The 25,539-nt window shown below is 65.7% G+C and overlaps 2 protein-coding genes and 1 long non-coding RNA gene across 11 annotated transcripts in view; 1 reads left to right on the top strand and 2 right to left on the bottom strand.

Annotated features, from left to right (window-relative positions):
- Positions 1 to 735: 735 nt before the first annotated feature.
- On the bottom strand, positions 736 to 12,150 carry ZMIZ2 (zinc finger MIZ-type containing 2). Its single transcript, XM_084896321.1, has 19 exons — positions 11,854 to 12,150; positions 7,058 to 7,192; positions 6,851 to 6,965; positions 6,470 to 6,672; positions 6,181 to 6,364; positions 5,719 to 5,982; positions 5,449 to 5,595; positions 5,156 to 5,233; positions 4,845 to 5,013; positions 4,300 to 4,444; positions 4,024 to 4,234; positions 3,754 to 3,859; positions 3,487 to 3,644; positions 3,064 to 3,131; positions 2,827 to 2,895; positions 2,362 to 2,603; positions 1,949 to 2,118; positions 1,633 to 1,875; positions 736 to 1,318 (listed from the first exon to the last, which is right to left on the bottom strand). The coding sequence occupies exons 2-19, from the start codon at positions 7,105 to 7,107 to the stop codon at positions 1,211 to 1,213; spliced, it is 2,730 nt and encodes a 909-aa protein (XP_084752447.1). The 5' UTR covers positions 7,108 to 7,192; positions 11,854 to 12,150; the 3' UTR covers positions 736 to 1,210.
- Positions 7,168 to 11,791, top strand: LOC311628798. Its single transcript, XR_014796072.1, has 3 exons — positions 7,168 to 7,248; positions 7,350 to 7,368; positions 7,606 to 11,791. It is a non-coding gene; the product is annotated as an uncharacterized lncRNA (long non-coding RNA).
- Positions 12,151 to 15,584: 3,434 nt separating the features above from the next.
- The window catches only part of OGDH (oxoglutarate dehydrogenase), a 36,956-nt gene continuing 27,001 nt past the window's right edge, over positions 15,585 to 25,539 (bottom strand). For 8 of the 9 annotated variants that reach the window (XM_084896163.1, XM_084896168.1, XM_084896166.1 and 5 more), the window contains 19 exons: positions 24,920 to 25,035; positions 23,686 to 23,840; positions 23,449 to 23,595; positions 22,610 to 22,700; positions 22,270 to 22,449; positions 21,128 to 21,256; positions 20,845 to 21,024; positions 20,579 to 20,731; positions 20,041 to 20,143; positions 19,813 to 19,941; positions 19,429 to 19,579; positions 18,860 to 18,987; positions 18,594 to 18,772; positions 18,416 to 18,487; positions 17,802 to 17,930; positions 17,317 to 17,389; positions 16,770 to 16,933; positions 16,538 to 16,692; positions 15,585 to 16,454 (listed from right to left, as the gene is read on the bottom strand). In XM_084896163.1, coding sequence (XP_084752289.1) covers positions 16,334 to 16,454; positions 16,538 to 16,692; positions 16,770 to 16,933; positions 17,317 to 17,389; positions 17,802 to 17,930; positions 18,416 to 18,487; positions 18,594 to 18,772; positions 18,860 to 18,987; positions 19,429 to 19,579; positions 19,813 to 19,941; positions 20,041 to 20,143; positions 20,579 to 20,731; positions 20,845 to 21,024; positions 21,128 to 21,256; positions 22,270 to 22,449; positions 22,610 to 22,700; positions 23,449 to 23,595; positions 23,686 to 23,840; positions 24,920 to 25,035 — 2,555 coding nt within the window. In that variant the 3' untranslated portion in view covers positions 15,585 to 16,333. The remainder of the gene's footprint in view (positions 16,455 to 16,537; positions 16,693 to 16,769; positions 16,934 to 17,316; positions 17,390 to 17,801; positions 17,931 to 18,415; positions 18,488 to 18,593; positions 18,773 to 18,859; positions 18,988 to 19,428; positions 19,580 to 19,812; positions 19,942 to 20,040; positions 20,144 to 20,578; positions 20,732 to 20,844; positions 21,025 to 21,127; positions 21,257 to 22,269; positions 22,450 to 22,609; positions 22,701 to 23,448; positions 23,596 to 23,685; positions 23,841 to 24,919; positions 25,036 to 25,539) is intronic. The other variant, XM_084896170.1, reaches the window with a different exon arrangement.

Here is a 25,539-nt window from a genome sequence, read left to right as displayed (position 1 = left end):
CACTCCACTGGGGACCAGACTGTCACCACCTGTGCTCTTCCTGACACCCCATCCCGTCCCCAAGGGGAAGCGCAAGTAGGAACCCCATGGAATGCACAGCTGGTGCTGAGCCGAGGGCATCTGCTGAACCCCACCCCTACCTGGAGCTCCCACACTTTGAGGAGCCGATGTCAGGGCTGTGGTCCCTGTGCCACTGCCCTGAGCCAGTCACTGCTCAGGCCTGTGTCCCTCCTGACGCTCCACACCCAAGGGCACTGCAGTGCAGCAGGCAGAGCCTCAGGCTGGGCCATGGAGTCTGCACCTGCTCTGCCCACCAACCGCCCAACAGGGCCCGAGTGTGCACGTGTGCGTGGTGGTGGCTTCGCCGAGAGCGCCCTGTGCAGGCCTATCCCTGCGGGCCTTCTCCTCCCTGGGCAGGGCCTGGGCCTCAACTTCAGGGGTCCCCTGTGGCGCCCTGCAGGCAGACAAGCAGGTGGACATCTGGGCCCAAAAGGTCAACAAGGAAGGACGGCACCTCCCTCCTCTGCCAGCTGGAGGGAGGCCAGGCCGGGGGCCAGGAAGGGCTGGGCTCCCGTCCGGCCAGCGGCCCGGTGCCCGCGGGAACCCGGTGGCGGAGGTGTCTCCGGCCATGACAGCATCACACACAGAGCAGCTCGGGCTCAGCCAGCGTGGAAAGTTCCAGGGACAGGAAATCCCCGGCCAGGCGGGGCGCTCGGTGCAAGGAAGACCTCAGGCCAAGTGGGAATCCTTTAATGGGGGCAGCGCCCCACCCGGCGCTGCCTGGGGAGGGGCTGTAAAACCGTGGAGCTGCGTGTTCGTGGGGCGAGGGGACTGGAAGATGAAGATGAGGCCGCCGCCGGGGAAGCACGGGGGACCGTCTGCACCAGGCAGGGGGCCCGGGCCCAGGCTGCGCCCACGGCCCCTCTCCAGTGCTCAGGCCCCGCCAGGTGGAGGGCACGGGTGGAGTCTGCGGGTCAGATCCGGGAGGCAGGTCGGCATGGTGGGCGGGACGTGTATGCAGAGCGGCCCGAGGGGCGTGGAGGCGGGCAGGCGGGACAGCAGGGCGGGCGGGAGGGGCGGCCCCCCCCCCCAACCTGCAGCGCCGGTTTGAAACTGCTGGGGAGCCGGGAGGAGGCGGGAGGGCTGGTGTGGCTGGCGGGAGGCGGAGCGCTGTCCACAGCGGCCGGCCTCGGGAGGGCGGCGTTGAGGGTCAGTTGTTCTCGAACAGGGAGAGCAGGTCCTCGTTGCTGTTGGTGGGCAGGTCGGGAGGGCCCAGGTAGGACAGCAGCTCGTCGGGGTTGGTCAGTTCTGGGAGCAGCTGAGGACAAAAGCAAACGGCCTCAGAAACGCCCCACCCGCCCTGTCCCCCAGCAACGCCCGGTGGGGGGCGGGATGTGGGGACCCCTCCCGTCCAAGCTCTGTGCAGAGGCAGCTCTGTGACAAGAATCAGGACATGCTGCCCTGCGGCCAATACCGCCCCCCTCAGGCGGCGGCGGGAATGCTCCCGGCTCGGCCCACGGCCTGCCGGGGACCCCGTGTGGCTTTATGCTTTGAGCCGCTCTGGCTCTTCGTGTTTTACTGCGGCTGAGGGACAGCTCCCAGCCAGCCCCCTCCCGAGCGCACTGTACTCACGTCCAGGGCTGATGGTTCCGGGGCCTCCCCCGCCCCAGACATGGGGGGCCCCATGACGCCGGTGGCAGTGTGGAAGGCCAGCTCGCCGGCGGGGGCCCCGCTCACTGGGCCCAGGGGCTGCCGGGCCGCGGGGGGAGGGTTGGGGTGGTGCAGCTGGGGGCCTGGGGGGCCTCCAAGGTTGGGGGTGTGCAGAGCGGCCGGCCCAGGGTTGTGAGCGGGATCCAGGTGAGCTGCAGGTGCCATCTGGGGAAGGAGAGGAGGAGCTGGGAAGATGCCAGGGCTCAGGAGGCAGCCCGCGGCCTCAGCCGGCACTGACCTGGCCCGGGAGGCTGGGCGTGGACTTCTCCGGAGTCAGGAGGCTGCTGGGAATGTCAGACTGGTAGGAGCCGGGGGGCGGCCCTGGCGTGAACTCGGGAAGGGTCGGCGTGCTGGGTGTGGTGGACGGGAAGGAGTCGGGGAAGGTCCCGGGTCCCAGGAAGCTGGAGCCTGAGAGGAGAGTGGGGTGTCGGGGGGCCAGGCGGTGGATGTGGGCAGACGGCCCCGTGATGAAACTGCTGGGAGGGTGGGTGCAGCTTCCGCTGGACACCCTGCTGCCCACCCCCTGGGAGAGCCACACCTGCACGACCAGCCCTCCCAGGCGTGGCCACGGCTGCCCTCGGGAGTGGACTGGCTCGGAGAGCACGGCCATCGGCACAGGTCCCGTGTGCAGGCCGCCACGGCGGCACTCACCCTGGCTGGGGTAGTCGCCGGGCGCCGGGGCCGAGGGGGGCGGCAGGGGGGCGGGGGCGGCCCCCGGGCCCAGGGCGGCGATCATCTCCATCACGCTGGGCAGCAGCGCGTGGGCGGGGCTCACGGTGCGGCAGCGCTTCAGCGCCGGCCCGTCCGGCTCCTCCTTGACGTGCACGTCCGGCTTCACGGGCACCGGCTTCCAGCTGCACGTGGGCTCGATGGTGATCTCCTCGTAGTCGGAGCTGGCGGGACACGGCGTCACCACCCGGCCTGCGGCCCTGCGGCCGGCAGGCCTCGGCAGCTCTCCCTCAAGTGCACATTCCACGGGCCCAGGGCTGCCTGCCGGGCCGCAGGCCCATTCCGGCCCCGACGGGTGTGGGTGTGGGGTGTGGATCAGCAAGGGCCCGCCCGCCACCCAGGGGCTGCCCCTGCCGGCCGGGCTGGGGGCCGGGGCCGGGAACTCACTTCTGGATGTAGATGAGGACGCCCAGCATGTACTGGTCCACCTCCAGGCCCTCCAGCAGGGCCGTCTTGCTGCAAAGCAAACAGGACGCAGCTCAGAGGCTGGCCAGCCTCACCCTGGGCCCAGGCCTGTCTCTTCTCAGCTCCACCCTTCCCTGTGGGAGTGTCCCGAGCTAGGCCCACGTGTCCCCGAGGAGCGTCCTTGCCCGGCACGCCGGGGCCTGTCTCTGGGACACTTACTTGCACACGGGGCACCGCCAGGTCCCCCGCTCACAGTTGAGCTGCAGGTAGGACTCCAGGTCGAAGCACTGGGGAGAGGGAGGGGAGAGGAGGTGTCTCACACCGGCTGCGCCCAGCCACGCCCCTCCAGGGACACATTTCCTGTGTGTGTGGAAGCCCAGAGCACCAGGCTTTTTTCACTACCCAGTGTCCTAACGGGCCAAGCCTGGGGCAGCCACTGGCCCCGCTGGGCCCGACACCACGGGGCAAAGCCGGAGCTGCACTGTGCCCGAGGTGCTGCCCACAGCCAGGCCCAGGGCACACGCTCGTCTCTGTGGAGAACCTGCGGGGCTCCTGGGCCTGAGGAGGGGCTGCCCTGCACCCGCCTTCCCCCAGCACAGTCCTCAGCCCCCCTGCTGGCTGCTGAGAGCCGGCGTGACCCACCTGGATGTGGCGACAGTCGTGGCCGCGGGCGGGGAGCTGGATCCTGCGGAAGGTGATGGGGCACTTGAGGGACACCTTGATGGCCGTCTGCTCCACCCCGTCCTCTCCGTGGGGCCCGGGGGTGCCGGGGATGGTGCCGCTGCTGAAGTTCCGCTTTACTGGGGCGACAGGGAAGCTGATGACAGGCCCACGGCCAGGAGGCCCCGCCCAGGGCCCCGCCCGGAGACAGCGGTGCCCGGCCCAGCGGGCAGGGGGGGCGGCACTCACTCTTGGTGATGCAGTGCTCGGCCGGCAGCAGCCGCTTCTTGAGGAGGCCCTGCAGCACCGAGCGGACGGCCGGCCGGTGCACCAGCTGCAGCACGAACAGGTGGGACTGCAAGGCAGGGTGGGTCAGGGTGGTGTCAGAGGGTGTGGGCCCGGCTCCTGACTCTGACCCCCCAGCCCAGCCTCCTGCACAGCGAGTGAGTGCCCACTGGGCGAGGGACTGCGGAGCCACGGGGGGTCCGAGGGCCTTTCTCCGGGGCAGAGGGCACTCACGCAGCAGCAGGCCGTGACGGTGATCTGGATGGTGTTGCGGCCGGGCTGGCACACGTGCTTCAGGTACAGGGGCTTGTGGGAGGTCTTGTTGTCGCCGCGCTCGATGGACAGCGGCGTGGCGTTGACGCTGACCTGCACCGAGGCCGGCCAGTTGGTGTTCATCTGCCGGTCCTCGTGGTGGTAGCACTTGAACTGCAGCTCCAGGTCAGGCCTGCGGGGAGGGCGGCACTGAGAGCTGGGCGCGGGCGCGGGGGCCCGGGGGCCGGGGGCGCTCACCTCAGCATCAGGGTCTTGTAGACGGAGTCTCGGAGCTGGAAGGCGTGGTTGCTCACGGCCAGGTTGTGCTGCAGGCGGAAGGGCTCCAGCACCACGCCGTCCCGCACGGGGAAGGTCAGCCGCAGCTCGTCGCCGGGGCCGGGGCCTGGGAGCGGTGGTGTCAGCAGCTCCCCCACGCCCGCCCCCTCCCCGCCCGCCTTCCCCCAGGAAGCAGGGGCGGCGGGGAGCGCAACCCACCCCTCCGCTGGCTGGGCCTGGGCCTGTCTCCCGGAACCCGGGCTGCCTGGTCCGCCGCTGTGCCAGGATGGGCCTGTGGTCCCACCCTCCCCAGCCACTGGCCGTCATGCCTCCATGATGGCTTAGAGCAGCCCTGCCCAGACCCAGCGGGTGCTCTCAGCGGTGGGCACCTGCCAGCCACCACTGTGAGCTCCAATGAGGTTTCGGGACCCGGCCACAGGGCTCTGACCCCGGAGCGGCGTCAGGAACTTCCTCAGCGACCTGCAGGGGCCCTGCCCTCCACTGTCCCAGGACCAGGCGTCACTCACCGGGGGGTGATGGGTGCAGGGAGCTCACGCTGGGCTTGAGGTCAGGCAGGAAGGGGGACTTCACGTCCTGGCTGGTGGCCATGTAGGGGACACAGCTGCCGGGGGTCATGGGTGGCGTGGGGCTCCCTGGCAGTGGGGAGCTGGGGTAGCCAGGGACGGAACGGGCGGGCTGTGGGACAGAGCAGACAGTCAGGCAGAATGGGGGGCTGCCGTGCTCCTGAGCCCCTGCGGGGAACGGCGGGCAGCCAGGGGAGCTTCGGTGCCCTCTCCCGCGCCCCCCGAGAGCCCCCCGCCGCCCGTGGCCACCGTACCCCGCTCAGGCCCGGCTGGCCGTAGCCGATGCTCCCTGCGCTGAAGCCGGTGCTCTGCCCGTTGAACTGATCTGTGGGCTGAGAGAGACCACGTGGTGGGGCTGCAGCCTGCCCCCTGCCGGCCCCAGAGCGCAGGGGCACGGTGCCAGAGGCCGTGCGGGGGGGGGGGGGGGGGGGGGGGGCCCTGCACGCAGGGCCAGGAGGCTGTGGCTGCGGGGTCACTCCCCAGCCCACCCAGACGTCTGTGTCCCCCCAGGAACGGGGGCTGCTGCAGGCCCAGGAGGCTGGCCTACCTTGTAGTGCAGGCCCGGGGGGCCAGCGGTGGGCAGGGGCAGCCTGTGACCAGGGTAGGAAGAGGGGGCAGGGGGCTGACCGGGGGTGTACTGGGTGGTGCTGGGTGAGTACTGGCCTCCCGCCAGGTACTGCTGCGCTGAGTACACCTGAGGAGGAAGAGGCAGATGCCCGGGGAGGAGCGGTCAGGGAGGCCAGCTCCCAGGAGGACAGCAGTGCCCACAGCCAGGCCTCTCACACGGACGTCCGGCTCCGGGCTCCAGGGCACTCACCTCACTGGAGTAGACTCTCTTGACTCCTTGTCGGGGCAGCGGCTGGGCCTGCAGAGCCCCGGGGTACCCGTGCTGGGGCGGGCGCTGCCCGGCATACAGGGGGGCCATGCCCACCGCCCGGGTGGGGGTCATGCCCATGGGGCTCAGGCCGGAGGGGCCCATCAGCCCCCCCACACCGGCAGGGTTCAGGCTGCCGGGAGCGCCGGGCCCCCGGGGCCCTCCGTGCTGCAGGAACTGGCTGCCGAAAGCCTGCCCGGCCCCCATCTGGAAGGGAAGAGGCACATCCAGGCCCGGCCACCATGGCGGGCGCCCGGTCCATCCCTCAGCGCTCCTCCTGCCGCCGCCTCTCTCCGGGGCTCGGGCCTCCCTGCTCCCCACGGTGTGCACATCCTGCAGGCAGCCCGAGCCGGGCTCTAACCATCCCACTGCCCCGAGCAGAGGGCCTGGGGCGGGCGGCCTCACCGCTCCGTACTGGCTCAGCTCCTGGCTCTGCTTCTCCTGAAGGGCGGCCACCGTGGCCGTGGCTGTGGCTGTGGCGGTGGCGGCGGCAGCGGCCATGGCGGCAGCTGCTGCTGCTTGAGTGAAGTCTGTGGAGGGCCGTGTGGCATGGGAGGGGAGGCCCAGGCCCCCAGGCCCCCCTGCGTACCTGCGGGAGACGGACAGGATGGCTCAGAGGGCCTCGCCTGTGGCCCAGGGTGGGCACAGACCACGGCCCCTTCCCGGAGCCAGGACACTGGTGGGGTCTGCTCACCCGGTGGAGAAGCCAGGGCCCCCAGGGTATCCGCTGCGGCCGTACACCGCCTGCTGCACGTAGCCCTTGCTGGTGCCGCCCTCCCCGAACGCCTGCTGTCCCAGGCACTGCGGGGAGCTCAGGGCCGAGCTGCCGCCGGCCATGCCCGGCATCATGGAGCTGCCAGGGGGGCTCCCAGCCGGACCCATGGGGCTCCCCAGAACCTGCAAGGAAGCCCGCATCACGAGGGAACCATGCAGACACCGTTCACAGAGCGGCTCTAGGAGAGGCCTGCGGGGGTGAGGTGACAGGGGCCCCGAGGGGAGGTGGAGGCCGGGTGAGGACGGGAGGAAGTCAGCAGGTGCAGGGAGACCAGCTCCAGCCCGAGGTCCCGGGGCTCACCTGGCTCTGGGCCGCGTTGCCCACTCCCCACACGGTCGTGACCACGGACAGCGATCCTGCGGGCTGGGGGGCGCTCTGCTGCCACGGCACCGCCTCATACGCGAAGGGACCATCACTGTGGGGCAGGGCGGGTGGGCTGGGGCCTCAGGCGCCAGCGCCACGGGGAGAACGGGAGGCTGGGAGCAGGGCGGCAGGAGCCCTACTCACCTGTGTGGCGCGGAGGGCAGGGCAGGTTTCATGGGGTTCATGGGGTTCATTGGCTTGGGAGCAGCCGGGAGGCCAGGTCTGTGGGTGGCAGGAAGCAGCCCTCACCGGTGCTGATGTGGGACTCAGCTGCTCTGGCTGGTGGGACGGAGGGAAGGACATCAGTGGAGAGGCAGCTGGGAGACCCGGGAGCAGTTGGGGCCAGGGGACAAGGTTCAGAAGGCAGGGTTTGGGATCAGGGGACAAGGTTCAGGGTGCAGGGTTTGGGGTCAGGGGACAAGGTTCAGGTGCAGAGTTTGGGGTCAGGGGACAAGGTTCAGGGTGCAGGGTTTGGGGCCAGGGAACAAGGTTCAGGGTGCAGGGTTTGGGGCCAGGGGACAAGGTTCAGGTGCAGGGTTTGGGGCCAGGGGACAAGGTTCAGGGTGCAGGGTTTGGGGCCAGGGGATAAGGTTCAGAAGGCAGGGTTTGGGGTCAGGGAACAAGGTTCAGGGTGCAGGGTTTGGGGCCAGGGAACAAGGTTCAGGGTGCAGGGTTTGGGGCCAGGGGACAAGGTTCAGGTGCAGGGTTTGGGGTCAGGGGACAAGGTTCAGGTGCAGGGTTTGGGGCCAGGGGACAAGGTTCAGGTGCAGGGTTTGGGGCCAGGGGACAAGGTTCAGGGTGCAGGGTTTGGGGCCAGAAGATAAGGTTCAGAAGGCAGGGTTTGGGGTCAGGGGACAAGGTTCAGGGTGCAGGGTTTGGGGTCAGGGGACAAGGTTCAGGGTGCAGGGTTTGGGGTCAGGGGACAAGGTTCAGGGTGCAGGGTTTGGGGCCAGGGGACAAGGTTCAGGTGCAGGGTTTGGGGTCAGGGGACAAGGTTCAGGTGCAGGGTTTGGGGTCAGGGGACAAGGTTCAGGTGCAGGGTTTGGGGCCAGGGGACAAGGTTCAGGTGCAGGGTTTGGGGTCAGGGGACAAGGTTCAGGGTGCAGGGTTTGGGGTCTGGGTGATGGAGGGCAGGGGAGGTGAGACTGGAATACCAGGGCCACTCGGGGGGGTCAGGGCAGCGAGCCCAAGCCCAGCCCAGAGCACCATGAGCCCTTTCTGGCCAGGCCCTGCCCCCCAGAGACCTGGACCAGCTCTGGAAGCAGGCCTTCTGACCCCCAATACTTCCCACTCGGGGCCTTGACTGTCACAGAGGCAGAGACTATCCAGAGGCCCCAGAGGCCTGAGGTGGAGGCTGGGGTCAGCCTGGCCTGGGGCACCGTGCGGGGCCATCACCTGTAAGGTCTGCCCCCGCCCCTGCTTCCCTCAGGGCAGCAGCAGGCACTCCTCACTCCGGGGCCAAGGGGACTGGCCGGTGGGCCGGGCACAAGGACCCGAGCTCCCCCAGGACAGACACACAGCACTCGGTGGGAGGCTGTGGTGCCCGTGGACATGGAAGGGACAATGCAGACACGGCCGCGGGGCTGGCAGAGGCTGCTGGTGCCTGTGCCATGCAGGGCTCCCTCTCCCATCCAGTGCCCCAGGCTGGCCTGTCCTCCCGGCTGCCAGCGTTCCAATACCCCAGCCAGCCTCACCGCCAGGCCTAGGCCGTGCTGGCCCCAGGCCCTCCATGCCCTCCTGCCTGCCTAACCTCAGAGCCTCGCACTTGGGCTGTGTTTTCAGTCTCTTGGGCGGCACCTTCTTGGGGTCGAGGGTCAGGTGTGAAGCCCCAGTGCCTTTTCGGGTGCAAGGCCACACACTCAGGCCGCCGGGGACAGGCCACACTCCTGGTGCCTCCCTCTGGCCCAGGGGAAGGGGCCCAGCATCCACCCAACCCCAGGCTCATTCCTGAGTGCCGACCAGCAGGCTGCCCGAGGAGACAGGCTACCACCATGTCCTCCGCAAACAGAGTGCGTGGGGCCCGGTGGGGGGGGCGGGTCCCCGGAGACTGGGCCTGTCCCTACTCGGGCTCAGGTCTCTCCTGCCTCACCCTCGCCCCCACCCCCATCTGGGTTCCACCTGGGAAGCAGAGGCTGGACAGGGATCCAGGGCCACCGGCCAAACGGGAACCTGGGGTGGGAACCTGCCAGAAACGCTCCTCAGACCTGGGTGGGGCCTAGAGCAGGTGTGTGTGTGTGTGTGTGTGTGTGTGTGTTTCCCCAGCAGCTAAGTCAGGCTGTGGTGCTGGCAGGGTCGGCCGGCGCACAGGCAACGGCAGAGACCAGAGAACCCAAATGCCCCACACAAATACCCCCCCAGACTTCCGACCAGGTGCAAACACTTCCCCAGGTCCACGGGGAGAAGCTTCAACCCAACCTCTCCAGAAACACCCGGGACAGGTCACCGACCCAGATGCACACACAAACGGGAAGCCCTTTAGGGACCACCAGGAGGGACCTCCGGGATAGGCCGAGGAAAGCACTCTTATATACGACCCACAGGAGGGCGAACTGAGAGGCCGGAGGACGGGAACCAGCTCCAGCCGGGAGACAGGACGGCCCGGAGCAGCCACCAGACAAGTCCCGCCAGAAAGAGGGCAGACCCGAGGCGTTCCACCAGAGGCGTGCCGCGGCCCCCGACACAGGACACGCAGCAGCACCGCGCCGTCACGGCACACCTGCCCGGTGCCCGGGGACCCGGGATCTCTCCCTCTGACCCAGCAGCTCCCTCCGATGGCTTATCTCAGAGAAACATCTGGGTGTTCCAGTAAAATCTGTGGGTGACGTTTAAGGTGCTTTCCTCCCAACCACCAGAGAAGGGAAACCCAGACGCCCTCCAGGCTGACGACGATCAGGAGTGAGCACCCACAGCCGGAGGCCTGAAGAGGCCGCCGATCCAGGCCCCAGCCTGCGGGATCGCGGATGCTGCTGCGTGGAAAAAGCCAGTCCCCACAGGCTACACACTGCACGGCTCCTTCACAGATCCTCCCCGAAACAACGAATACAGACCGTCCGAGAGGGGCAAGGCGGGGAGGGCCGCAGGGAGGGGTATCTGCCTCAGCTGTGTCCTGCGGGGACGCAGGTGATGGTGCACCGGCTGTTTTTCCTACAGCGGGATCGGAGTCTCGAGTTCTCACAAAATAAAGACTTACTAAGACGCACCAGCAGCCCTCTCTCCAGAGGCCCCGGCACTCCTCCCACACCTGAGCTGCTGGGGCTGTGGGCCCCCTCTGCCCTCCTGGGAGCAAACAGATGGGGGCGGCCAGGAGGACCAGGCCCCAGGCAGGTGCAGGGCCGCCCCACACCACGAGGTCTGGGGAATTCCACCCCCAGGCTCCTCTGCCGTGGACCGACCACAGACATTTCCAGTTCCCCAGAGCTCACTTCGAGGGCGGGGGCGGGGACTTCCTGCCGGCCGGCTCCTGAGCGAGTCTGCTCTCCCCAGAAGCCTCCACAGGTACCCGGGCCTCCCGCCCGGCCCGGCAGGGAGCTGGGAAGGAGCCGCGGTGCCAGGCCCGTGCCTGCCTGTGCCAATTCCGGCGGGAAGCCAGGACCCCTGGGCAGAACCGCCCGGGCTGGAGGTGGGTCTAGAAGACCACCCGGCTTTCTGGGGTCACATCACATCTCCCTCCAGAAAAGGAGCTCCAGACAACCCACTCCCCAGACCCCTCTGCCCCAGAGCCTCACAGCAGCTGCACCCTCCACTCCACTTCTTCTGCCTGGCCACCCTGACCCCGGCGGCGAGCCCCTCTCCTGGCCACAGGCCACCCCAGAGGCTCATGGGGTCAAACAGGCCGGGCCCCCGTGGAGCAGGACTAGCTGCTCAGGGGCCACAGAACTGCCAGTCTGTCCAGAACGCCCAGAACAAGGGCTGTGGGTGGCAGGGACGGGTGAAGGGGTCACCCTCTGAGTCTGTTTACATGTAAGACGGGCACGCGGTGGGCAGCCTAGGACAGAGGAGAGGGAAGGACCTGTGGCACCATGTCATCAGCCGGCTCCTGCCTCGACACAGGAGCTGGTGGACTTTCCGCGGGAGCCCTGGCGCTCTGGCCATGGAGCCGGCGATGAGACCTCCTCCTCCGGCATCTTCCCTGATTCCTATTCCCACCTGTGGCCGCCCGGGGTGGGACAAGTGCCCGGCCGGACCGGAGGCTGGGCTGGCTCCCTCTGGGGTGCTGTCACCTTCCGGCTTCCTCAGGAAGGCCCCCTGGTGCTGGCCCGGCAGGACTGGGAGGGAGGGTGTCTACCCCACTGACCACCCGTCTGTGTACCCAGCCAGGGGTTCCATGTCCTCCCTGCGAGGTCTCCTGAGAGAACAAATGACGGACATCACCTGGACGTTCTGCAGCCATCAGTCAGGGAGGAGGGCGCGGGCACCGGTGCGGGGGCAGGAAGGTGGGCAGAGGTCGGGGGGGCAGCAGGTCAGGGTGGGAGGGAAGCCGTGGGGGACGGAGCAGAGGGGGAGGTCAGGGAGGATGGGGAGCAGGCGGACACAACAATGCAGAGGGGCAGGTCAGAGGGAACCAGACCCCGGGGGAGGGACACCTCCGCAGAGCCTCCCGGTCCCGGGAGAAAGGGGGTGAGCCCAGGGCCGCCGGCTGGAGGAAGGTCAGCGCCGCCGGCGGCCTCCCCGGCGGTGGGCGCGCTCGGCCCGGGGAGCCCGCCAGGCCGGTCGGAGCGCCGGCCCCGGGCCAGGACGGCGGGGCGGGCAGCCTCCGCACCCCGCGGGCCGGGGCAGCCTCCCGCCGCCGCCGAGGCCCAGGCGAGGGTCCGCGCACCGGCCGCCGGGACCGCGACGCAAGCGCAGGCCGCTTCGCCCGGGCCCCGCCGAGGCGCCGCCGCCCGCACCTGCCGCACCTGCCCCCGCCCCGCCCCGCCCCGCCCCGCGCGCGGCCCGCTCACCTCCGCGCGGCCGGGCCCGGCCCCTCGCCGCCGCGGCCCCCGGCCCGCGCCGCTCCATGCGCTCAGCCCGCCCTGCGCGCCGCCCGCCGCCCCGGCCCCGCCGCCCGCGCCATCGCGCCGCTCCCAGGGCACAATGGAGCCGCCTCATGCATATGCATGACGCCGCGGCCCCGCCCCCAGGCCAGAGCAGCCGAGCCCCGAGCCGCGCCTGGGCGGGGCCGCGCGCAGGCACAGGGCCGCGGGGACGGCGGGCGGGCGGACCGGGGCGACCTGCGATCCCGCCCGGTCCACACCTTTCCAGGCCACCGCGCTCCCTGCGCACTCTGCCGGGCGGGGCGGGGCCGGGATGGCTGGGGCCGGGGCGGGACAGGGCCGAGGAGGGGGAGGGCGGGGCTTCCGGGTCGGGGGGCGGGAGGAGTGATTGGTGGGCGAGGCCAATGCGGGGAGGCGGTGTCTGTCAGGCTGGCGAGGCGGGGGTGTGGCCGGACGGATGACGTAGGGGGCGGGGCCTGTTGGGCGGGGACGGGAGGCCCGGACGTCAGGAGGGAGGCGGGGCCTGCACAGCGGAACAGGAGAGCGTGGCCTGTGGGGCAGGGAGGCGGGGTCGGGAGGTGACGGGTGTCCTCGGGCCTCTCCCAGAGGCGGGCGGGTCACTGGCGAACCGGGCCATGGAACTCCCCGCTGGGCCCCTGGCTCTTCCCTCTTCCCGAGCTGCCCCCCTGGACGGCTCTGGGTTCCAGCCAATGACGCATTTGCTCAGTTTGCACCTTTCACGTGCTGTTACCACCCTTTCAGCTTCCTCCACTTTTCCTCCCCTCCTTTAGGAAGATCACTTTGTCGTGATCACCCTTGGCTTTTAAAAAAATGTTTTTATTGAAGGGAAAGGGAGAAACATCAATGACGAGGGAGAATCATGAATCGGCTGCCTCCTGCACGCCCCCTACAGGGGATTGAGCCCGTAATCCAGGCATGTGCCCTTGGCTGGAATTGAACCCAGGACCTTTCTGTTTGTAGACCAACGCTCTATGTTGTAGCATGTGTCAGCATTTCATTCCTTTTTATGGCTGTGTAATAGTCCATTATATGGGTAGACCGCATATTTTATTTTTAAAATATTATGTATATACATATATATACATATATATGGTATTTACAGAGAAGAAGAGAAATAGAAACATCGATGAGAGAGAAACATCAATCAGCTGCCTCCTGCACACACACCCCCTACTGGGAATGTGCCCGCAACCAAGGTACATGCCCTTCACTGGAATTGAACCTGGGACTCTTGAGTCCGCAGGCCGATGCTTTATCCACTGAGCCAAACAGGTCAGGGCTAGACCACATATTTTAAAATAGGAGAGATGGGAAAGCGCTTAAACTTTTTTTTTGATTGATCTTAGAGAAAGGAAGGAGGGAAGAAAGGAAGAGAGGTTTGTTGTTCCACTTATTTATGCATTTGTTGGTTAATTCTTTTTTTTTTTTTTTAAATATATTTTATTGATTTTCACAGAGAGGGAGAGGGGTAGAGAGTTAGAAACATCGATGAGAGAGAAACATCGATCAGCTGCCTCTTGCACACCCCCTACTGGAGATGTGCCCACAACCAAGGTACATGCCCTTGACCGGAATCGAACCTGGGACCGTTCAGTCCACAGGCTGATGCTCTAGCCACTGAGCCAAACTGGTTTTGGCGCCAGGCAAATATTCTTAACCCAGCCTTAGAAATAACAGTAATAACAGCAGCAGCAGCAATATTAGCAGCAGCCCCTTGTACTGAGCCACCATTTTCTTTTCTTTTTTTTAATATATTTTATTGATTTTTTACAGAGAGGAAGAGAGAGGGATAGTTAGAAACATTAGTGAGAGAGAATCATCAATCAGCTGCCTCTTGCACACCCCCTACTGGGGATGTGCCCGCAACCAAGGTACATGCCCTTGACCGGAATCGAACCCGGGACCCTTCAGTTCGCAGGCCAACGCTCCACCCACTGAGCCAAACCGGTTGCGGCTGAGCCACTATTTTCACACATTGTCTCAGCTAGTCCATACACCTACCCTCCAAGGCGGTGGCACCATTACCTACATGTCACAGCAAACTCAGAAGGATAACTTGCCAGAGTCACACAGCTGGAAGGACAGAGCCAGAGTTCACAATTCCACCTCCCGTGTGTTCATCCAACCAGCATTTGTTGGTTAATTCTTGTGTGTGCCCCAACTGAGGATTGACCCCTTTGTGTAGCAAAGATGCTCTAACTGGCCAGGGCTAGGCCATGTCTTTATTTTTAAAGTGTTTTATTTATTTTTTAATATTTGATTTTTTACAGAGAGGAAGGGAGAGGGAGAGTTAGAAAGCTCGATGAGAGAGAAACATCGATCAGGTGCCTCCTGCACACCCCCTACTAGGGATGTGCCTGGAACCAAGGCACATGCCCTTAACCAGAATCGAACCAAAGACCCTTCAGTCCGCAGGCAAACGCTCTGTCCACAGAACCAAACCTGTTTCGGCTATTTTTATTATTTTTTAAAATACATTTTTAAGTGAGGGAGAGGGAGAAACAGAAACACCAATGATGAGAATCATTGATTGGCTGCCACCTGCATGCCCCCCACTGGGGATCGAGCCTACAACCCAGGCACATGCCTTTGCCTGCAACTAAACCCAGGACCCTTCAGTCTGCAGACTGATGCTCTATCCACTGAGCCAAACCAGCCACGGCCAACTTTGTATTCTTAAGTTATTGAGGGGATGCCTGGCTGGCATGGCCCAGTGGTTGAGTGTCTACCTATGAGGCCACTGTTTGATTCTCGGTAAGAGCACATGCCCAGGTTGCGAGTTTGATCCTGTGTGGCAGGGGTCTTCAAACTACGGCCCGCGGGCCACATGCAGCCCCCAGGGGAGTCTGATCCTGCCCGCCAGATTTTTTGGGCAGTGAGCGCAGCCAAGGTGTTACAGTAGGGATTAGTAGTTCATATAGTCCGGCCCTCCAGCTCTCTGAGGGACCGTGATCTGGCCCCCACTTTAAAAAGTTTGAGGACCCCTGCTGTGTGGGGTGTGTAGGAGGCAGTTGATCAATGATTCTGTCACTCCTCCTCCTCTCTGAAATAAAAATGTTTTTTAAAATATTGAGGAGGGAGACTTCGGCTTCCAGGATCCCTAACTGGGGCCAAATGCAGGCCCTGGGCATACCTGCACATGGCTGCCCTCATGCCAGGACTGGAGGGCTGTCGGGCAAGCTGCAGGGAACACTCAAGGTAAAATAGATTCTGAAGAGGCTTCCAGGACAAGGGACTCAGGTGTGGCCTAGAGGGCCGGGTGACCATCAGGAGTTCCTGCTACTGGAGGGGCCCCATGTCCACGCCAGGCCTTTCCCTGAGCTCTCCCTCAGGGCTGCCCCCTGGAGGCTAAGGCTGACCAGTTGTGGGTTCAAGACTGGTACTCTTGTCAAGAGTGGGGACGGGGACCCTGCTGGTGTACCCGCTCCCCTGAGGGCCGCTTGGGCTGGCTTCTGGGCGGGGATGCCGACTAACAGATCCAGGGAACCCACCAGACCTCGCAGGGGGACCGGACGGGAGGCTCGAACGTGGACCCGGCATGATGTGCACGGATGGCAGGCAGGCCGGGCAGGGGGAGGGGTAGTCTGTGGGCACATGGACATAGGCGTGGCGGCAAGGGGCAGGGTGGAGGCCGAGGCCTTGGGAGAAGGCGGCGGAAAGAAAGACTCGCAGACAGATTCATGGATAACTTAGTTTACAAGTCAAGCCAAATGCAACGCAAAGTGTTTTCACCCTTTTTTTTTTAAACCAAAATAAATAAATCAGATCTGTCCCTGTGACAGGCGCGGGGGAGGCCCCGCCTCGCCCCCGAACAGCTTTGGCACAGCAGAGAGAGAATTCCCAGCTGGTCTCCGCGGTGCGGAAGGGGCCAGGTGAGAGGGCGGGGCGGGGAGGGCCGAGGGAAGGTGGCAGGAGCCGGACGTCAGACCATGGCCGCCCTGGCTGTGGGCCATTGGAGCTTCTGACCCCTCCTCTGGCCACGCCCACCAGACCCTCTGAGAAGTGCAGTGGACACGGGAGCGGGCGGCCCTCTGTCAGGTCAGGGTCAGGCCCCATCAGCCGCCCGCCCACTCCACAGGGCCTCTGAGGGCGATGGCTCCTGCCAGGTGTCAGGCTCCACCCAGGAAGAGGACCCCCTGATGGGTGGAGAGCCCCAGGCCTGTTCCTGGGTGGAGCTGGGGTGCGGCTGGCCGACCCTCCCAGGACACGTGGGGGCGCCCTCCCCCAGCTCCCACAGCCTCTGAAGGCTGCTCAGTGGAAAAGCTCGGAGCCGGGACCGGCCCTGCGAGGACAGCAGCGGCGACGAAGGGGCGAGGAGTGTGGGCACGCGGAGGCGTGGGCGCGCGGAGGGAGGCACTATGTATTCTTTTAATCGAGAAGCGGGGGCAGTGGTGGACGGAGCTGGGGCCCGGCGGCCAGGCAGCGTCTACGAGAAGTTCTTGAAGGCGTCCAGGTCGAAGGCTGTGTCCAGCAGGCGCTGCAGCTCCGTGAGGTGGGTCTTCTTGTTGCCGGTGGCTGGTGCTGCCGCGGGGTCCCGGCCGGCGTACCTGGGGGGACAGACAGTGAGGCAAGGCCGCCGGGGCCCGGACCCCCTGCCCCCTGCCCCCTGCCCGACACGGGCGGCGCCTACCACACGGGCTTGGCGCGGCTGATGGTGGTGCGCAGCCGCGGCTTCACGTAGTCGTAGTAGCCCTGGTTCTTGTGCTCCTCCTGGCACCAGGCCAGCTCGGCGTTGGGGTACTTCTGCACCTCCTGCAGCAGCAGGTCGAAGGGGAACGGCGACAGCTGGGGAGAGGGGCTTGTCAGGACGCTGGGGCAGCCGCCAGAGGGCTGTGCCCACAGGCGGCCGCTCCGGCCCTCACCTGCTCGATCCTCGTGATGGCCACCTGCTCCACCATGTCCCGTGCCTTGCGCTCGCGTGTGAGGTCGTAGTACACCTTGCCGGTGCAGAACAGGAGCCTCTTCACGTTCTCTGGGTTCTGGGCTGCAGGGCCGTTTTCCGGGATCACCCGCTGGAAGTGGGTCCCTAGGAGAGAACCGGGCGTGGCTAAGGACACGTGTGTGCACCCGTGTGAGCGCGGAATCACACGCATGGTGGCAGGGCTGACGCCAGAGCCCCTTGGCCTCTGGTGCCCGTGAGCTTTCCAGCCCGCGAGGCCCACGCGGGAGCAGCTGTTTCCAGGCAGGAGCTCAGCACGTTTCCCTGCCGCTGAGGCCCTGGGAGGGTCCAGGCCACGGCGCAGACCCGGGCAGCCGAGCAGCACCTCCTGGACCCGTTTGCACGCAAGCTCAGACGTCTGGGCTGTCCTGCTTGGGGTCTTTACCCAACGACCCTGAAGTGCACGGGCTGCATGGAGGCAGCGTGGGCCCCAACCCCAGAGCACAGAATGCCTGCCCGCCTGCACCCACCTGGGAGCATCTCGTCGAAGCTGGTCCTGGCCTCGGGGTGCCGCAGCAGGGACTTGGGGGTGAAGACGATCAGCTGAAACACAGGACCACAGGCTCAGGATGGACCAGGACCGCAGGTCCCAGGAGGGTCAACCAGAGGGGCTGCCCTCCCAGCTCTGTGGTCAGGACCAGCCACAGGTCAGGAGCGCGATGAAGGGGAATGCATGAGGCAGCTCCCTGCCCACCTCTCCTCGGCTGAGGGGCTGGGCCCTGCTGAGCCAGGCGCCTGCCCGAGTCCCAGTCACCCCCCCTCCCAGGAAAAGGCCCTCCCGCCCGGCGTGCTGCCTGTGGCCGGTGTCCGTGCTGTGGGCCGCGCGGCCGTGCATTCAACCTGCAGCAGCAGAGGTGCTCTCCTCCCTCGGGCTCCCCGTCTTCCCAGCTCCGTGCACCTCCCACGCCACCATCCCAGCCACCCCCTGGCCAGGCCCTGCCGGGAGCCCACGGACCGGCTTCCGGAAGGGCAGGAGGATCTGGCGGCGCAGCACGTGGAAGAAGTTGCCGGGCGAGGAGCAGTTGACCACCACCCAGTTGCAGTCGTAGAGCTGAGTTATGTCGAAGTTTTCCTCCTGGAGGTTCTGTGGGAGGACAGGCGCTCAGGACGCAAGGGAGCTCCTGCCCGTCCCCACGCCGCCCCGTCCCCGCTCCTGCCCGTCCCCGCTCCTGCCCGTCCCCGCTCCTGCCCGTCCCCACGCCGCCCTCCCCGCTCCTGCCCGTCCCCACGCCGCCCTCCCCGCTCCTGCCCGTCCCCACGCCGCCCTCCCCGCTCCTGCCCGTCCCCACGCCGCCCTCCCCGCTCCTGCCCGTCCCCACGCCGCCCTCCCCGCTCCTGCCCGTCCCCACGCCGCCCCCGGCTGCTGACAAGGCTGCCTGGCCAGGAAGCCAGGCCCACCTCCACCCACCCTCCTCCCGACAAGGCTGACTCCTGTCATTCAAGTCCGGTCAGAGCCTCTTTCCTTAGGGCCCCTGCCTGCCTCGGACACAGAGCGGCCCCCACGGCTCCCCCTCGGGAGCCTCACGGAGACCCGCCCAGGCCTGGCGCCCGCCCCAGGGCGCCCCTCACCGGCAGGACGTCGGGGTCATCGTTGCACATCTGCAGGAACCGCTCGGGCCTGGCGGAGGAGTGCTCTGGGCCCTGGAAGCAGGTGCGGTTCAGCCCCATTTCCGCCCCCACCCCCCCGGGGCCCTCCTGTGGCAGCCCCCCCCCCCCCGCCCGGGCACAGGGTGGGGGCGGAGCTCACCATGCCCTCCATGCCGTGGGGCAGGAGCAGCACGATGCCGTTCTGCCGCACCCACTTGGCCTGCCCGGGGCAGATGAACTGGTCGATGATGCACTGGGCCGTGTTGTGGAAGTCGCCAAACTGGGCCTCCCAGAGCACCAGCGCGTTGGGGCTGGCCATGGCGAAGCCCAGCTCGAAGCCTGCGGGCGGGAAGGGCGTCAGGAGGGAAGGGGGGCGGGCAGCGGGGAGGAGGGGGCAGCGGGAGGAGGGGCAGGGGCCTTGCTCACCTAGGACCCCGTACTCGGACAGCGAGCTGTTGCACACCGTGTAGGGGGCCTGGTTGGGCCACAGGTGGTTCATGGGGATGCAGGTCTTCTTGTCCACGTTCTGGTCGTGCAGCACGTGGTGGCGGTGGCTGTGCCGACAACACAGATGAGCAGGCAGGGCCACTGCCTCTGCTCAGCAGCAGACCCCACACCCGGCCTAACAGGGGGGCCGCATGGGAAGGGGGCAGCACGGGGGGGGGGTGAGGCAGGGGACGAGGTGGGGGTAGGGGGGCAGCACAGGCAGGGGGTGAGGCGGGGGGGTAGGAGGGGGGCAGCACAGGCAGGGGGTGAGGCAGGGGGGTAGGAGGGGGCAGCACAGGCAGGGGGTGAGGCGGGGGGGTAGGGGGGCAGCACAGGCAGGGGGTGAGGCGGGGGGGTAGGGGGGCAGCACAGGCATGGGGTGAGGCGGGGGGGTAGGAGGGGGCAGCACAGGCAGGGGAGCGTGCGCTGGGCTGAGATGGGCCCTGTGGCCGTGCCATGTTTTCCTGGGAGAAGCAGTGACCACCCCCCCCGTGAGGGCCGGAGCTCACCTGAAGGTGCCCCGCTCCACGTCCTGGCCGCTCAGCCGGATGTGGATGCCCTCCTTCAGCAGGGAGCCGAACGCCATGTACTCCGCCAGGGCCCAGTCCACGGTCCTGTTCTTCACCAGCTCCCCACGCGTCTTCAGGATCCGGCTCAGCCCTGCAGACACGGCGCTCATCACCCGCCCGGCCACCCACGACAGGAGCAGCCTCCGGGAGGAGGGGGAGGGGCGTGGGACGCCGGGCCCGGGAGAGGCCGTCACGGCCCCGCCTCCCTCCACGCTCCAGCGAGGACCCCCCTGGCCGGGCGAGGGGCGCAGAGGGCTTCCAGCCGGGGACCACCCGCCGCCCGGCCCCGGGGCCTGGCCCAACTCCGGGGCCGTGCGCCCTCACCTCCATGGATGGTGAAGTTCTCCACCGGCACGGAGCTGGCCACGCTGCCGATGTGCGTCAGGATGTCCTCCTCCAGCCCCGTGGAGGGGCAGGTCATGCTCCGGGGCTGCCCGTCCAGCGTGAAGAAGCCTAGGACAGAGGCACGCTGACGCCGCCGCCCGGGCGCTCCGAGAGGGGTGGGGCTGACTCAGGGCCGCGGTGCTGGGCCCATGGCGACGCCTCACTCACCAGGCCAGGGCGAGTCCAGCCAGTGCTTGATGTGCAGGATCTTCTCGTCCTTGGAGCGCGCGAAGGCCTCCTCGCAGATCTTGTCGTACTTGGAGATCTCCTCCTGGAGGGCGGGAGGGCGGGCGGGCGGGCGCCGTGTTGGGGGCGGCAGGCAGAGCCGGCCTTGGCATTCCCCACACACACAAGCTCTCAGGTCCATGCTGCCCACGGTCCCTTCTCCACATGTGGGCAGATCCTGCTCCAAGGTCCTGCTCTCATGCCAGGATGGAGCCCACAGCGCCCTCCCCGCAACCCCACTCCCACATCTGCCATGTGCTGCTCTGGGCCAGACTTCGCACTTCCTCCTGAGCACCCGGAACCCACCATGCACACAGCCCCTCCCCACCCACAGCTGGACCTGCACCCGCCTCTCACCCTGCACAAAACTGCCAGTTAGAAAGTGGGTGGGGCCGTGGCGGAGTCCTCAGGCAGGCCGCCCTGCCCGTCCCCAAAGCCCCCTGCCCGCAAACCCGCAGGCGAGCCACCGCAGGCACCGCACCTCGTACTCGGGCTGGTTGACCACGCCCTGCGACACCAGCAGCTCCGCGTACTTCTGCAGCACCGTCTTCTGCTTGCGGATCTGCTTGTACATGAGCGGCTGCGTGAACATGGGCTCGTCCATCTCGTTGTGGCCGTTGCGCCGGTAACACACCTGGGGACAGCCGGGCGCCAGCGTTAGGTCCCGGCACAGGACCGAGTCCCGGCCACAACTGACGCCGCGGGCGGGACGCTCAGGCCCCGGAGCCCGAGCCCGGGGGCGCTCACCAGGTCCACCACCACGTCCTTGTGGAAGGTGTTCCTCCACTCGGCAGCCACCTGGCACACGTACATGACGGCCTCCGGGTCGTCCGCGTTCACGTGGAAGATGGGGGCGTTCACCACCCGGGCCACGTCGGTGGGGTAGGGTGAGGACCGGGCCATGCGGGGGTCCGTGGTGAAGCCAATCTGCGAGGGACACAGGCTGCTGGGCTGGTGCGGGATGGCGGGGGGGGGAAGGGGGGCGGGCCGCGCTGCTGGAAGCCAGAGGCCTTGGCGGCCGCTCCGTTACCTGGTTGTTGACCACCACGTGCACGGTGCCGTGGGTGGTGTAGGACGGCAGGTCGCTCAGGTGGAAGGTCTCATACACGATGCCCTGGCCTGCGAACGCGGCATCCCCGTGCAGCAGGATGGCCATGACCTGCAGACCACAGAGCCAGTGGGCAAACCGGAGGGCAAGCCACAGCAGCTTTTCACAAGGTTTTCTGAGGCCCCTCCAAGGTGAGAGGGCGGGGCCGCTCTCCAACACCTCGCCTCCCCACGTCCTGAGGGGTCCTGGGTCCTGAGGGTCCCTCCTGACTGGACTCCCAACGGCGCACTCCACACCAGGACACGCCTGCGCTGCCGCCCCACGCCCTGGTTCGCTCTGATCGCCAGCGCCCTTGGAGAACAGCGCAGAGCGTGGGGAGCCTGCGTCCTGTTCCTCAGCCCACTTGGTGACATCCTGCCCTGGGCCTCCCTTCCTCTGGGCAGGCGTCCGTCCGAGCGGGGACCGGTCCTGCTGCCCGTCAGCAGCTTCTCTCCTGATGCCCAAGCCCAGGACGCACGGACTCCGTCTGCGAGGCACACCCTGCGCACTGACCTGGTCCCACTTCTAGGTCTGACTCTCATGCCCACCTTCCACCTGCAGAGACCTCCCTCCGCCCACCTGCCAGCGCCTGCCGTTCTGCAGACGAAGGACTCCTCAGTGGAGGGCGCTTACCCTCACTCCACTTCCGCCCGCACACAGCTCGCCCGCCCCGCTGGGCAATGCACCAGCAACCCCCGCTTCCCCCCACCCCCCGGACCCAGGTGCTCCTGGCTTCTTTCCCCCCACGACCTTCTTTCTGGGGAAGGCGGAAGCAAGACGCAGGGGGGAGCTGCCGGCTTCGTACCCCTGGAACGCACGCCAAAGCCAACAGTTCCTGCCTGGTGTGACACACGCAGCCGCCACCATCCAGGAGGGAACCCCGTCATCCCACAGCGCCCCCTGTCCCTCAGGCCACCCGCACCTGGAAAGACTCCCGCCTGCTCGGTGAGAGCACTGGCTCCTCAGGAAGACGGGTTCCGGCCCAGACCTGGGCACCGTGAGGGCAGACCCGCCCGCAGGCATGAGGTCGCTGCCCTGCCCCAGCCACCCCAGGCCTCTGTGGTCCGCCCAGCCCGTGGCCGTACCTTCTTCCCCTCGGTGTCCCCACAGTAGAACTGCTCGGCTTTGGTCTTGCCCATCACCACGGGGTCGGCGGCCTCGAGGTGGGAAGGGTTGGCCACCAGCGACAGGGTGATGTTGCGGTCGGTCACGCGGTTGATCCGCCGGTGGTACATGCCCAGGTGGTACTTCACGTCCCCAGAGCCCTGCGGGCACACGGAGGCTGGTTCACCATCCCCGACTCCTCTGCCCAGGACGGCACATGTGGGGCTGCCGGGCGCGGACCAGGAAGCCACCCTCTCCCTGAAGCTGGGCCTGGCCAGTCCCCAGGCAGTGCCACGCCCGTCCCCGGGACCGGGGCCTCACCTCGTCGGCGGCCTCCAGCTTCGAGTCGAACTGACAGAAAATCTGCTCCAGCTCCTTCCTGATGACATTCGCCAGCACGTTCAGCCGCCCCCTAGACACACGGGGTCAGGGGTCAGCAGGCCCTTCCTCCTCCGAGGGACAGGCAGCACCTGGGTTTGCTGCCCGAGGTGCTGAGGCCAGAGCCGGTGGGGAGGCCAGCCTCCATTCACCCGCCTGAGGCCATAACGAGGGGAGGAAGGGGCCGTTGTGGCTGCTGGCACCGCAGCCCTCCCTCAGGTCAGCGGCCTCTGCGGTGACCCCAAGGGCTCTGGCTTTAACTTCTTAAAAAAATATATTTTAATGATTTTTTTCAGAGAGGAAGAGAGAGGGATAGAGAGTTAGAAACATCGATGAGAGAGAGTCATCGATCAGCTGCCTCTTGCACACCCTCTACTGGGGATGTGCCCGTAACCAAGGTACATGCCCTTGACCGGAATCGAACCCGGGACCTTTCAGTCTACAGACCGACGCTCTATCCATCGAGCCAAACTGCTTTTGGCTCTGGCTTTAACTTTTATAAGACGCAGCACCAGGCCAACAAGCCTGCCTGAGCCACCTGTGGCCTTGGGCATGATGGTAACAGCAGGGCGAGGGGTGCCAGGTGGGAAAAGGATGCTGAGATAGATGAGAGATGCTGGGGGCGTGGGGGGGCGCCGGGTGGGCGGGGTAGGTGAGGGGTGCCCGGTGGGAGAGGGGCGCTGAGATAGATGAAGGGTGCTGGGTGACGGGGGGGGGGGGGGGGGGGCGGGGGCGGGGGGGGGTGTTCTGGGCTGGGAGAGGGGCCCCGGACGGTAGCGGACCTGTGCGGCATCCCCATGATCACTTGGTCCACGCCTTTCTCACTGGACTTGTCGATGATGGTCTTGAGGGCCGGGATGAGCACCTCGCAGCCTTCCAAGCCGAAGCGCTTCTCGGACGACCACTTCCGCTGCAGGAACTCCTCGAACCTGGACGGAGCCGGGGCCTGAGCACAGCCCAGGGCTGGCCGCTCCGCGGGCTGGCCTCCCACCCCCCAGCCCCGCCCAGCGCCTCCCCACCTCGTGGACCGCACGAGCCGGGCCAGCAGAGTGCGCTTCTCCTCGTTGGTGAACTGCATGACTCCCGGCGTCTCGAACTTCCTCCGGATCCACTGGCACTGCTCCAGGTCGTTGATGAACATGAACTCCACCCCAATGTGCTGGCAGTAGGCGTTCTGTTCCACACAGCCAGGCGCACAGTGGGTCAGCACCCAGCCAGACGCCTCCCTCCCTGATGCACCCAGCTGTGTGCGTGCGTGTCTGTGTGTGTGCCCGCACGGAAGATGCCCACAGCTCCACAGGGAGGGAGGAAAGAAACTGGAGGAAAGCAAGCAGACTGTGCCAATGACGGGCATGGCTGGGCAGACATCTGAAACAATCTCCCACTGGACTGGAACCCACAAAACTTCCTTTTTTAGGTTGATTATAAAATTAAAAACCATAGGGTTTTATCTACAAAATAGCAAAAGGAATTTCCTTCCTTTACATTTAAAGAAATACATGCCCCTGGCTGGTGTGGCTCAGTGGTTGAGCATCCGCCCAGGAATCAGGAGGTCAGGGTTCAATTCCTGTTTGGGGCACATGCCCAGGTTGTGGGCTTGATCCCCAGTGTGGGGTGTACAGGAGATAGCCAGTCAATGGTTCTCTCTCATCATTGTTTCTCTCTCTCTCTCTCAAATCAATAAAAAGTATGTTTTAAAAAAACAAGACTGCCCTAACCGGTTTGGCTCAGTAGATAGAGTGTCAGCCTGCGGACTGAAAGGTCCCAGGTTCAATTCCGGTCAAGGGCATGTACCTTGGCTGTGGGCACATCCCCAGTAGGAGGTGTGCAAGAGGCAGCTAATTGATGTTTCTCTCTCATCGATGTTTCTACCTCTCTATCCTTCTTCCTTCCTCTCCGTAAAGAATCAATAAAAGAGCCGAAACTGGTTTGGCTCAGTGGATAGAGCGTCGGCCTGGGGACTGAAGGGTCCTGGGTTCGATTCCGGTCAAGGGCATGTACCTTGGTTGCGGGCACATCCCCAGTAGGGGATGTGCAAGAGGAAAATGATTGATGATTCTCTCTCATCAATGTTTCTGACTCTCTATCCCTCTCTCTTCCTCTCTGTGAAAAATCAATAAAATAAAATAAAAATAAAATAAAATAAAAGAATCAATAAAATATACTTAAAAATAAATAAATAATAGACAAGACTAAGAAAAGCCCCACTAGTGGGGGGCCTCCTGCGAGCCGGGCTTTGGGGAGCACGCCTACCTCCAGCCGGCGGATGATCTCCCGCAGCGGCAGCGCCGACTCCTGCCCCCCGATGAAGGTGGTGGTCGGCAGCTGAAAGACCTTGTCCAGGTCAGACTCGTCCAGGCCATAGAACCCTGCGGGTGAGGAGAGACGCAGGGCCCACGGGGCAGTTCATGGAAAGGGGAAGGGAGGCCCCAGGGGAGAAAAGAGAAGAGAAAAACCATGAAAACATCTGACATGAAGAAAATAAGTAACATTTTATAGCTAGAAACACAGTTTAGCAATAAATAGAAGCTGAGAATATTACTGGGTGTCACAGGCAAATGAGAATGAAATTAATAGATGCATATTAGTCTGGTGCACCAATTATTCGTAATTTAGAGAAAAATGTATTCCAAGGTCCCAAAGACACCAGCCATTGTGGTTGGAAAGGCACTGGGCGAGTCTAGGAGAGTGAGCGAATGAAGAGAGCTGAAGAGGGAGTCGGAGCAGGACAGGAACTGGTACAGAAGAGGCCACACGTGCACGGGGACACTCGTGTGTGGGGGGGACAGGAAGCTGGAGAGGGGAGTGAGGGGCAGTCACCGAGAAGCAGGGGTCTGGGAGAGCAGCGGGCAGCACAGCGGGGCCTCACAGCC

This window comes from Pipistrellus hanaki (assembly GCF_964339955.1).
Source record: "Pipistrellus hanaki genome assembly, chromosome: 10".
Classification (NCBI taxonomy): domain Eukaryota; kingdom Metazoa; phylum Chordata; class Mammalia; order Chiroptera; family Vespertilionidae; genus Pipistrellus; species Pipistrellus hanaki.
Note: the sequence above shows the minus strand (reverse complement) of the source record. Positions and strands in the feature narration are given on the sequence as shown.